This window comes from Pistacia vera, unplaced genomic scaffold (genome assembly GCF_008641045.1).
Source record: "Pistacia vera cultivar Batoury unplaced genomic scaffold, PisVer_v2 Contig541, whole genome shotgun sequence".
In the NCBI taxonomy this organism is placed as follows: domain Eukaryota; kingdom Viridiplantae; phylum Streptophyta; class Magnoliopsida; order Sapindales; family Anacardiaceae; genus Pistacia; species Pistacia vera.
The window spans coordinates 159,038-170,824 of NW_022196381.1; the positions used below are offsets into that span (position 1 = coordinate 159,038).

The 11,787-nt window shown below is 33.9% G+C and overlaps 1 protein-coding gene across 38 annotated transcripts; it reads right to left on the minus strand.

The window, feature by feature from the left end:
* Window positions 1-205: 205 nt before the first annotated feature.
* Window positions 206-10,451, minus strand: LOC116107584 (putative disease resistance protein RGA3). 38 transcript variants are annotated; one of them, XM_031393849.1, is made up of 16 exons: window positions 6,039-10,451; window positions 5,881-5,920; window positions 5,037-5,154; window positions 4,783-4,889; window positions 4,544-4,639; window positions 4,075-4,186; window positions 3,842-3,971; window positions 3,643-3,761; window positions 3,518-3,552; window positions 2,617-2,734; window positions 2,362-2,459; window positions 2,028-2,189; window positions 1,424-1,768; window positions 1,223-1,341; window positions 1,035-1,132; window positions 221-867 (listed from the first exon to the last, which is right to left on the minus strand). In XM_031393849.1, the coding sequence occupies exon 1, from the start codon at window positions 10,316-10,318 to the stop codon at window positions 6,083-6,085; it is 4,236 nt and encodes a 1,411-aa protein (XP_031249709.1). In that variant the 5' UTR covers window positions 10,319-10,451; the 3' UTR covers window positions 221-867; window positions 1,035-1,132; window positions 1,223-1,341; window positions 1,424-1,768; window positions 2,028-2,189; window positions 2,362-2,459; window positions 2,617-2,734; window positions 3,518-3,552; window positions 3,643-3,761; window positions 3,842-3,971; window positions 4,075-4,186; window positions 4,544-4,639; window positions 4,783-4,889; window positions 5,037-5,154; window positions 5,881-5,920; window positions 6,039-6,082. The 38 variants fall into 38 exon arrangements, 35 of the variants coding, with proteins under 35 accessions (XP_031249742.1, XP_031249741.1, XP_031249709.1 ...); XM_031393863.1 differs by lacking the exon at window positions 4,075-4,186 and having other exon boundaries at window positions 222-867; window positions 1,424-1,554; window positions 1,676-1,768; window positions 3,842-3,982; window positions 4,544-4,609; XM_031393860.1 differs by lacking the exon at window positions 4,075-4,186 and having other exon boundaries at window positions 222-867; window positions 1,424-1,565; window positions 1,676-1,768; window positions 3,842-3,982; window positions 4,544-4,609.
* Window positions 10,452-11,787: the final 1,336 nt, after the last annotated feature.

Sequence of the window (11,787 nt, forward strand, 5' to 3'; positions counted from 1 at the left end):
AACTTCAACAGATAAAGCAAAATTACAGAGAGATTTTGAGAGAAACTGTGGACTTTTTCTTCATAATGATGTTCACACCAAAATATGAAAAAAAAAAATGAGGAGACTAATTGATTTGATTCAAGACCAAGATAGGATAAATTCTATGACTATGATTCTTTATGATTTTAGTGATCCCTCTTTTCCTTTCTCCAATGGTTATCACAACAATTCCAACATCAAACTAGGTAAAATCAACTTGATTATATCACCTGTCTCATTTCTAGGTGGGTATGGGAGAGAGCGACCTTATACGGGGCATACTTTATACAGATTTTAGAATTCTAATTAGGTCTAAAAGATATGAAAAATAAATAGACAATCACACACGCATAAAACGCCAAATTTACGTGGTTCGGCAAATTATGCCTACATCCACGGAATGTGAGTCAAATGACTAAATAGGAAATAAAAGTATAAGTCTAATGCACTCATGTTAAAGCCTAAACCCAAACCCAAAACCCTCGTACACCAGTCTCTCATATTTCTTTTAACACTCCCACTTTTTGCACGCAAATACCGAAAGGTGAAACTTTCTTCTATAGTCTTTGGCTCTTATTATTTAGAAAGACCTCACAACTCACAACACTCTTATACAATTTCTTAACAAATTAATTTCCACTGGAAGAAGAAACTGTCTCAACTCAAGTGCCTACATTGCTGCTTTGCCACTGCAGTTTTTCAGGCTTCACATTCCTCTTATCATCACAATAAGTTTATGGTACCATGGAGACTGAATGGAGCACCCAAGTTTGTGAAGCAATGATCTGATGGTTATGGCCTTAACCCTCTTTAGATTTCAAATCTCAAGCCATGTTGGCTAAATCACTTGCAAAACAAAGAACAAAAAATTATGAAAATGACAGCTGAAAAAATATGCAAAACAGTTAATACAATAGCTACCTTTCAATGCAAACATGTCAGCTACTGCATTGACAAAAAACAAATTTCTTAAGTGAAGACTAGAAGTGAGTAGGTAAACCATATATTTTTACCTTATCCAATTTCATCAAGAGACTACTTGCCATCTATTCTATCTTAAATGGACATGGTTTATTTTGGACTGGTCTTCCCTTTTCTTTGTTGCACCAAGCTGTTAATTAACAATGGACAAATAAACATTAGTATTGGTACTACAACTAGGCAAACCAACAACATGAGAAGATTTCTAGTAAGAACTTACTTAGGGGACAGGCATCAATAAGAAATTTGGTAAGGACTTGAGATTCAAACAGAGAACATCCTCTGATCTTTAGAAGTTCAAGAGATGTAATATTGGATATTTTTGCACTTTTTGATCTCCTGCAAAAATGATGCAACTATGTTATCAATATAGAGATCTCAAAATCTACAAGATTTCTCATCTAAGTTGGAAACGTCTTACCACCATAGGATCTGATCACAAGCACAGCTCTTTATTTGGTAATAGCTATTGTAGGCCGCATATACTTCAAGTCTTTAACCCAAGGTGACGCATCAATCTATCAAAGCTGTGTTGATTTCATCACTCCAATCCTAGGATTCACCTTGAACATTAATAAATACAATTAAGGAAACATGCTCTTGTAGGAAAAAAGGCAATCGTGTTGAGAAAATATAAAGATAAGTCTACTTAACACAAGAAAGAATATCTCACGTGCTTGCAATTAATGAACATCAAATATTTTAGCCATTTCTTCTATAGGATATGTAAAGGTCCATTACTTGATTTTGCTCTTATCATTTCTTTCTATAAAAATGAACAAGACAACCAAAATTAGTGTAACTCATGAAGGTAATGAAGCCAGCAATGAAGGAAATATTTAGTTAAAGAGTTAACTATGGCCATATATCATTTTACGGATTTCACTTTAGCCAGATTCTAAACCAATTTATTCCAAAGAAATTGTTTTAGCATATCATTCTCTTTCTATATGTTAACCAAATATAAGCAAGGTCTTTTCTCAAGCATTGAGAATTTTAAAATAAAAGAAAAACATAACCATTACATTTTTTATGGACTCGGTCATGGTGCTCACCAAGCCTCTTTTTAAAAACAACACTTCATCTTACTAAAGAGAGTTACTTTTAGTACAAAGGAGTGCCTTAAGAATTAAGCCAATTTTGGGCTTATAAGGGCTGCTTTATCCTCAAATCTCCACCTTCTGATCCTAAAACCATTAAAACCAGGTTTAGCAATCCTTGTTTTAGCACAACATTTGATAAACCCCAAATGTAAAGCAAGGATAAGATACAAATGTGTAGTTAGACATAAGAAACAGAAATGATTTCAAATCATCATTTGTTAAAAGTTTAGATATAAAAAGTGTCCATTACGCTTACATGAAATTGGAGAAGAAAAATTTAAGCCTTCTCAATCGTAGTCTACTTTCATTCCCCATCAATCAAAACGAAGTGATCATCTAAAACAAAACTCATATCTGACAACCATATAATATAAAGGAACTTTAGCAGAAATATGTATCAATTATCGAAAATATCACAAAATTTTCATATTGTCATCAGAATTGTAGAATAACAAAACTATGTTATGATAACAATCTGAAAAACAGTTTTAAATGTTAGAAATTAGCAAACCTAGATTGAAATGAGAAAATTCTCTGATCGATTCTTCAATTAGAGAGCCAAAATAGTTCAAAGTTTTGCCTCTTAATGTTCTTCATTTGAATGGCAGATATGTAACTCATCTGAATCACTGGAAAATGAAACTTTCAAATTTTACATCTAATATCATTTATCAACAACATATGCATAATATTGTTCATCTACCTATATTATTCTACACAACCTCCTAATGTCATTTATACATTTAATTAATGATTTTATCTAGAGATATTTTTCATAGTGAAAATAATGATAATTTAATGTAATTTTATTATAAAAGAAACAATAAAAGAAGAACTTAACATAATACGATATAAAATTAATGATAAACCACTTAATGTATCTATATTTTTTGACATTTTATATTTTAAAAAATACTTATTGATCAAACTAAAAATTTCAATGTCTTTTTACTAATGTTTTCAATTATCAATAAACTCTATTTCTATTGCAATAATAATAATTTGATTTTATTACTTTATCACTTTTAAAATACCACTCGTGTATCACATTAATTAATTATATCCCAATTCAATATTTGGGAGATGATTGGGTCTTGGAAGGCCTGGGATGGTGTAAGGGGCGTGACCCTACCAGTAATTGGTTACAAATTCTTATTATTATTATTTGACTCGCTATTAATATTCACATTCTATACCAAAATCGTTTCAACTTCACTTACAAAAAATTTAAAAAATGAAAGCAAGAAGATGAAGAATATGCTTGTATCATGATTTCAAAAAAAAAGAATTTGATTAAGTTAATATATATATATTCAGTTGCCTTACCTAAAACTCATACTCCAAATAAACTGAGTTTTACCGCAAGGGATCAAATTAAAGTTAATTTAATGAACACAAGTTGCATAAATTACCTGCACTGGTCTTCCCTTTTCTTTATTGCACCAAGCTGTTAATTAACAATGGACAAATAAACATCAATATTGGTACTGCGACTAGGCAAACCAACAACATGAGAAGATTTCTAGTAAGAAATTACTTAGGGGACAGGCATCAATAAGACATTTGGTAAGGACTTGAGATTCAAACAGAGAACATCTTCTGATCTTCAGAAGTTCAAGAGATGTAATATTGGAGATTTTTGTAATTTTTGATATCCTGCAGAAATGATGCAACTATGTTATCAATACAGAGATCTCAAAATCTAAAAGATTTCTCATCCAAGTTAAACATCTTACCAACATAGGAACTGGTCACAAACTCAGCTCTTTATTTGGTTATGGCTATTGTAGGCCACATATACTTCAAGTCTTTCACCCAAGGTAGCGCATCAATCTATCAAAGCTGTGTCAATTTCATCACTCAATCCTAGGATTTACCTTGAACATTAATAAATACAATTAAGTAGACATGCTCTGGTAGAAAAAAAGGCAATCGTGTTGAAAAAAATGTAAAGACAAGTTTACTTAACATGAGAAAGAATATCTCATGTGCTTGTAGTTAATGAACATCAAATATTTCAGCCAGTTCTTATATAGGATATGTAAATGTCCATTACTTGACTTTGCTCTCATCATTTTCTCCTATAAAAATGAATAGGACAACCAAAATTAGCATAACTCATGAAGGTAATGAAGCTAGCAATAAAGGAAATATTTGGTAAAAGAGTTAACTATGGCCATATATCATTTTGCGGTTTTCACTTTAGCCAGATTCTAAACCAATTTATTCCAAAGAAATTGTTTTAACACATCATTGTCTTTCTATATATTAACTAAATATAAGCAAGGTCTTTTCTCAAGCAATGAGAATTTTAAAATAAAAGAAAAACATAACTATTATCTTTTTTATGGACTCGGTCATGGTGCTCGCCAAGCCTCTTTTTAAAAACAACACCTTCATCTTACTAAAGAGAGTTGCTTTTAGTACAAAGGAGTTACCTTAAGAATTAAGCTAATTTTGGGCTTATAAGGGCTGCTTTATCCTCAAATCTCCACCCTCTGATGCTAAAACCATTAAAACCAGGTTTAGCAATCCTTGTTTTGGCACAACATTTGATAAACCCCATATGCAAAGCAAGGATAAGATACAGAATGTGTGGTTAGACATGCAAAACAGAAATGATTTCAAATCATCACTTGTTAAAAGTTTAGATATAAAAAGTGTCCACTATGCTTACATGAAATTGGAGATGGAAAATTTCAGCCTTCCCAATCGTAGTCTACTTTCATTCCCCCTCAATCAAAACGAAGTGATCATCTGAAATGAAACTCGTATATAACAACCCTATAATATAAAGAAACTTTAGCAGATATATGTATCAATTATTGAAAACATCACAAAATTTTATATTGCCATCAAAATTATAGAATAACAAAACTATGTTATGATAACAATCTGGAAAACAGTTTTAGATGTTAGAAATTAGCAAACCTGGATTGAAATGAGACAATTATCTGATTGATTCTTCAATTTGAGAGCCAAAATAGTTCAAAGTTCTGCCTCTTAATGTTCTTCCTTTGAATGGCAGATGTGTAACTCATCTGAATCACTGAAAAATGAAAATATCAAATTCTACATCTAATATGATTTATCAAAAACATATGCATAATATTCTTTTTCTACCTATATTATTCTACACAACCTCCTGATGTCATTTATACGTTTAATTAATAATTTCATTTAGAGATAGTTTTAATAGTTAAAATAACGATAATTAAATGTAATTTATTATAAAAGAAATAATAAAAAGAAGAACTTAAAAATTAATGATAAACCACTTATTGTATGCATATTTTTTTGACATTTTATATTTGAAAAAATACTTATTGATCAAACTAAAAATTTCAGTATCTTTTTACTAATGTTTTTAACTATCAATAAACTCTATTTCTATTGCAATAAAAATAATTTGATTTTAATTATTTTATCTGGATATGAATTCTAAAATACCACTCATGTATCACAATTCAATATTTGGGAGATGATTGGGTCTCAGAAGGCCTGGGGTGGCGTGAGGGGCGTGACCCTACCAGTAATAGGTTACAAATTCTTATTATTATTTAATTCGCTATTAATATTCACATTCTGCACCAAAATCGTTTCAACTTCACTTACAAAAATTGAAAAAATGAAGAATTTGCTTGTATCATGGTTTCAAAAAAAAGAAAAAATTCAGTTGCCTATTAACCTAAAACTCATACTCCAAATGAACTGAGTTTTATCACAAGGTACCAAATTAAAGTTAATTTAATCAACAAAAGTTGCAGAAAATTACCAGTACAAAGTACCACTGTGATTGTGTCCTTGACGATTATCTGGCAAATTAAAATAAAGAGTAACTTATTAGTACTTGAAATTAATGCAAAGGATAAAAACATAATATCTTAATATAAAAAATTCAACTAATAGTCGAGGTGTAAGTAAATCACAAACCTTGATGATTATCTGACTGCATCCTTGAATTCACTTAATTAAGCTCAATTCTCCTCCTTTGAATTGAAGATGAATTTTCGATCTATTCTAACAGTAGGGATGTGAGTTATCATTGAGCAATACTTCCCTTTACCTCTTCTCCACTGCTTTTTTAGTGATGGACAACTCCAGATCCGTAATTCCACAAGTGAAGGTGGCAGACTTGGCAAGGATTTGAGCTTTGGGCAACCACTGATATGCAAGGTTTGAAGAGAAGTGAGGCTTCCCAGGCATGCAATTGATTTGAGATTTGGGCAACTCCAAATGCTGAATTTTTCAATGGAGGTGTGGCTTCCCAGATCTGGAATTGATTTGATCTTTGGGCAACTCCCTATGCAGAAGCTTTTAAGTGATACGAGGCTTCCTAGGTCTGGAATTGACTTGAGATTTGGGGAATCCTCAATTCTCAAGTCTGTAAGAGAGGTCAATGTGCCCAAATCTGAAACAGATCTAAACGGTGCGAAATTAGAGATCTTCAAAGATTCAAGAGAAGTGGGCATTCGCTGGTCCTCCGATAGAATAAGCTCTGGATCTTCAAATCCCTTAATTTCAAGATGTTTAAGAGAGGTGAGATTGTGCAATCCCCATCTAATCAGTCTCTTACTAATTTCGACCTCTTCCCCATCTAGTGTTAATTCTTTAAGACTAGTAAGATTATGTAGGCCGAACAATCTATTGGATTCAAGATTTTGAAGACGCACTAAACGTACATCTTGAAGACGGGGGTTATTGTTAAATGCCTCTTCTAGTGACTTTAGCTTTGGACAATCTTCAATATAGAGGGTCTCAAGTGATTCATGTACGCACCACCTTGTTGATAATAATGTTGTGAGATTTCGACACTCATAAATATAAAGAATTCTGAGTGTCTTAGGCAACAATGCTCGTGATGATAGGCACGTGAGAGACTTGCAATCACCAATATCCAACTCCTCGAGAAGAGTAGAACTGATACCCTCCAAATGTTGTAATTTCTTACAACCCCCTATACTAAGGCGTTTTAGAGAGGAAGGCAGTGTGTTTCTTGCAATGAATAATAGAGAATCACAATGGGAAATATCCAACTCCTCGAGAAGAGTAGAACTGATACCCTCCAAATGTTGTACTCGCTCACAACTGCTTATCGTAAGGCGTTTTAGAGACGAAGGCAGTGCGTTTCTTGCAATGAATAATAGAGAATCACAACCCAAAATTGTCAGTCTTTCTATGTTGTTTTGCTTCAATCTTTTCGGCAAAGATTTCAGAGCCTCGCAATTTCTAATCTCAAGACGACTCAAATTGGGAAGAAAAATGTTGTTTAGAAATGAGATACCACAATTTGCTATAGATAAGCTTTTAAGAGAGGTGAGGCTATGACTCCATTTTAGTGGCTTCTCAACACAACTGAAACCTTGACTCAACCAATTTTCAGATCCTACAATGTTTGGAAGAGATTCAGACTCAGGTGACATGAACTCCGTAGAACTACCAGTACACACCACTTCCTTGCACCCATCAATTTCTAATTTGGTGAGCTTTGGAAAACTTGAGAATGAAACCGTCCACTTTGCACACTTTTCAATATCAAGTTTTTTCAATGAGGGAAGATGATCAAGCATTTCTATGATGAGTTCGGGACATTCAATAACGGAAAGCTCACGAAGTTTTGGGAAATTTTCAACATTCTCATTTTCCCCTTTGGTGTCCCAATACTGACATGTTTGCAAATTCCTAAAACGAAGAACCTCTAATGAATTGCAAGGAATTCGCATATTTATTCTTTCTAGTTTCGGCATCCTTTCAATGACTAACTCTTTAAGTGAGCTCAATAGGTTTTCTGAAGGCAAGTTTGTGCAATTTTTACAATTTTCTAATTTAAGGACCGCCAATTTAGAGAGTGATGACGAAGTGCTTAACCAAGATGGAAATTCTAAACCACCATAGGATCTAATTGTTAGCTTTTCTAGATTGCTATACGGTTTCAACATTTCTAGCACATCCTTTTCTACTCTCTCCACTCGTGAGCCATCAAATTCGGATCCCCACTCTAATGACAACACTTTTAAATCATTTTTATTGCTTAATATGGACCCACCTATTTGCCTTATATTATTCACATTCTCTAATTTGGAAATGTGAAGCTCTCCTTGAAGAAAATTTAAGCTCTTCAAATCTTCCAAATTTGAGCCCGATTCCTTCCCCACAATAAAGTTGGACAACTTTCGGAGATTTTTCAACTCTCTCATTCTTGACGGCATCTCTTCCAATAAATTTTGACCACTTATATCAAGATGATATAGATTGGTCAAATATCTCATGTTGGAAGGTAACTTTACGAGAGAAGAACAATCTTTTAATAACAAAGTTTGCAAGTTAAATAATTGGCTTGTTGACTCAGGCAAACTTTTGATCCTACTGTGAGAAAAGTTGAGATACCTTAGATGAACCAGATTTCCAATTGAATTAGGTAAATGAGTGATACGGTATCTTTTTAAAGATAATACTCTCAACTTCTCTAACTTTGGCAACAAATCAAAGAGAACTCTAGCACTTATGTAGTAATTATAATAACCTCCATACATCGGCAAGAATGTTTTTAAATTCTCAAGTTTTTCCAAGCCCTTAAAATTCTTTTCCAAATCATATCTATTAGAAAGATAAGAAAAATAACGAATTCTTTTAACATTTTCTGGTAGCTCGATAATGGATTTCTCAAAGCTAAAACTGAATTTTTTAGAAACCGATTTAGCTAGATCGTGGACAAGGTCATGCATTGCATATTTAGAACCATCATTACTTGATTTTTGAAAAAGCGACCTTGAACACAAATCATTAAGGTACTGACCTGCGACATCCCGTTGTGTATCAAATGATTGAACAATACCTTCTGCCATCCATAGAAGCACAAGTTCCTCTTTCTCAAATTCGTAATCTTCTGGAAAAATCGCACAATATGTGAAACATCTTTTTAAATGCGGAGGAAGATAGAGATAACTTAACTTTAGTACTGGCAGAACATCATTTTCTTCAAATGAATTCCATACGTCGCTATCTAACATTCTTTCCCAAGTATTAATCGGCTTAGAGTGTAGAAGACCACCCAGGGTCTTTGCTGCCAGAGGTAGACCACGACACCTTTCAAGAACTCTCTTACGAATTGAATCGGTAATTAGATCAGCATCAGCAGCAGTACCAGTCGCAAGTGCATGCTCCGTAAACAAGTCCCAACAAGCTTCTTTGGATAAAAGCTTTAAATGGTGAATATGGGAGCATCTTACTGTTTTTGCAACATCTTCACGGCGTGTTGTGACGATCATCGTGCTTCCAGGTGCACCAGCTTTGAAGGGAGATATAAGCTGTTCCCATTTTCTGTAGTCTACCTCCCAGACATCGTCTAATACTATCAAGAATTTTTTCCCATTTACTGCCTTCTGCAGTTCAACTTGTGCTTCATTTAAATTATTTGGATTGGAGGATGAAGAGTGTTTTAATGACCCAAGGATATTCTTTGAGATAGTGAGAACGTCAAAATTGACCGAAACACAGACCCACGCTTTTTCCTCAAACTTGAAACCTTCCAATTCCTCGTGATTGTACACCGCTCGAGCCACTGTCGTTTTGCCGATCCCTCCCATGCCGACGATGGCTATCACTCGAAAGTTGGCACCACTTGGTTGAGCGCTTTTCACCATGTCAAGTAGTTTGGCTTCATCTTTATCTCTGCCATAAACTTCTTTTTCAGGTGGGACGCTTGAAGTTTCCTCTGGCCTTTGCGGTGCAGCGACGTTACTTGATGTCCCTCCAGAAAGCTCTAGCAATCCACGTTCATCTGATCGTTCCTGCAGAAGCTGTTCCAAGCGGCCAGTGATGTCTTTGATCTTGGACCCCATGTGGACATTGAACTTGGCTCTACTGAAACAATCAGGAATGCAGCTCAATCCCTTGCAACAGCTCGGCTGGTGTTCTGTCTTCAGTTTGCGTCGCAAAGCTTCGTAAGCAAACTTATCCAGTATGTCTTCCGCATCATAAGCCCAGTCTTGAAGATTGTCAAGCCACTCTTTTACGTCCCCATACGTGAGTTGCTTGTCTTCTGCCTTGCGAAGAAGCTTTTCAACCGTCAGCAACTTTTTCTTCAGCTCATCGAGTTCAGAATCTACCCCTCCAACAAGGTTCCGGGCAAAGTCCCGCACCTCATTGGACCCCAAAATCTTAAACAACCCCTTAAAGAGTTCAGAGACCACAGGCTGAGCAACAAGATCCATGGTTTCGGTTGTTGGAACAAGAAGAGAAGGATGAGAGAAAGCAAGAAAAATTGGTTAATTTTCTTTTAAGAGTGCTCAAAACTGAACGCAAAATACGAGAATACTAATATGTCAAAATACTTAAATATTGAAGTTTGCAAGTATTAAAATTTTGATGAGTTGTTAAAATTAAAATTTTATTATATTATATAGTGGATGTCGCATGCCTCTGCTTAGCCAATAATATTTTATTAATTCTGATTAATATCGGTGGATTAATTAATTAATCAGATGTCACATGGCTTAAGTTTCTATGATCTATGATTATTTTTTTCACCTTTCTTTCTTCTCCTCCCCTCTTTTTCTCCTCCTTTTCACTCCCACTTCCCTTGGACAGGACCCTATCTAGTGCGTAGTCTCTTCTAGTTCGAATATGTCGTTCTCTCATTTCAAATATTAGGGGCCCTCAACAATCAACAGTCATTGTAAAATTTCTCCATCAATGGTTATTTTGTTTTGTTTTTTCAACTTTTCAGCTCCTGCAAATATTTATAATTTCCAAATTAATTGTACTAGCATGAATTGACTGAGTTACCATATCCACTTTGACTCTATATTTAAAACCAAATTTACATTCAAATTTTGATACTCTAAAATAACACATAATTGTTAATAATATTATTAACAATTATTCAAAAAAGTTTATTTGTTTAATCAAACCAGTAACTTGTTATTAACTGAAGATTAATTAAAGCTTAATTTGGATGTTGTGTCAATATTAACAATATTAAAAGATCATACGTTCTAATGTATGTTGTGTGCAATTTTGCCATTACGCTCGGAGAAGTCAGAAGCCCGCAATGATATAGTTCGACCCATAATCAGTTTGACTCAACATTGGTTCGACGACCCAGTATAAGCTCTTCGAGAGGGATAGCTCAACCCAACGCAAGCTAGTCGCGACCAGCCTTTATGGTTGTTCGAAAAACCAGGGATAAGCTCAAAAATCAGATATTTCGAAAGAGATAAGAGTAACATCGGTGGTAGCATGATCTTAGCATCCAACCATAAAAATATCGATATTTTCTCTCTTTCCTTTATCTCAAACTTATATATAAACCCCCTTCAATTATGAGAGAGGGGTTAGCAAATTATTCAAGGCATATTATATTGTTCTTGTAATCACTGAAAAGCAATAACATAATAGTGGATGTAGGCTCAAGTTTTAATTTGTCGAACAATTTTAAAAATCTTTTGTGTCCTTTGCATTACACGCATATTTTTCATTTAATTGCTAGTTTATTATTAAATCACGTACAAATCAATTTTGATTTAATCAAGATCAATCGGTTCTCTTAGGTTGGTGCGAATTTCGTATCAACACTAATGTTATGGTTTCACGTGAGATGATGTGAATAGTGGCCTTAATCAAATTATTTAAATTATAACTATTAATTAAGGAACAGTGGCCTCTTCCTCCAAAGATTTTA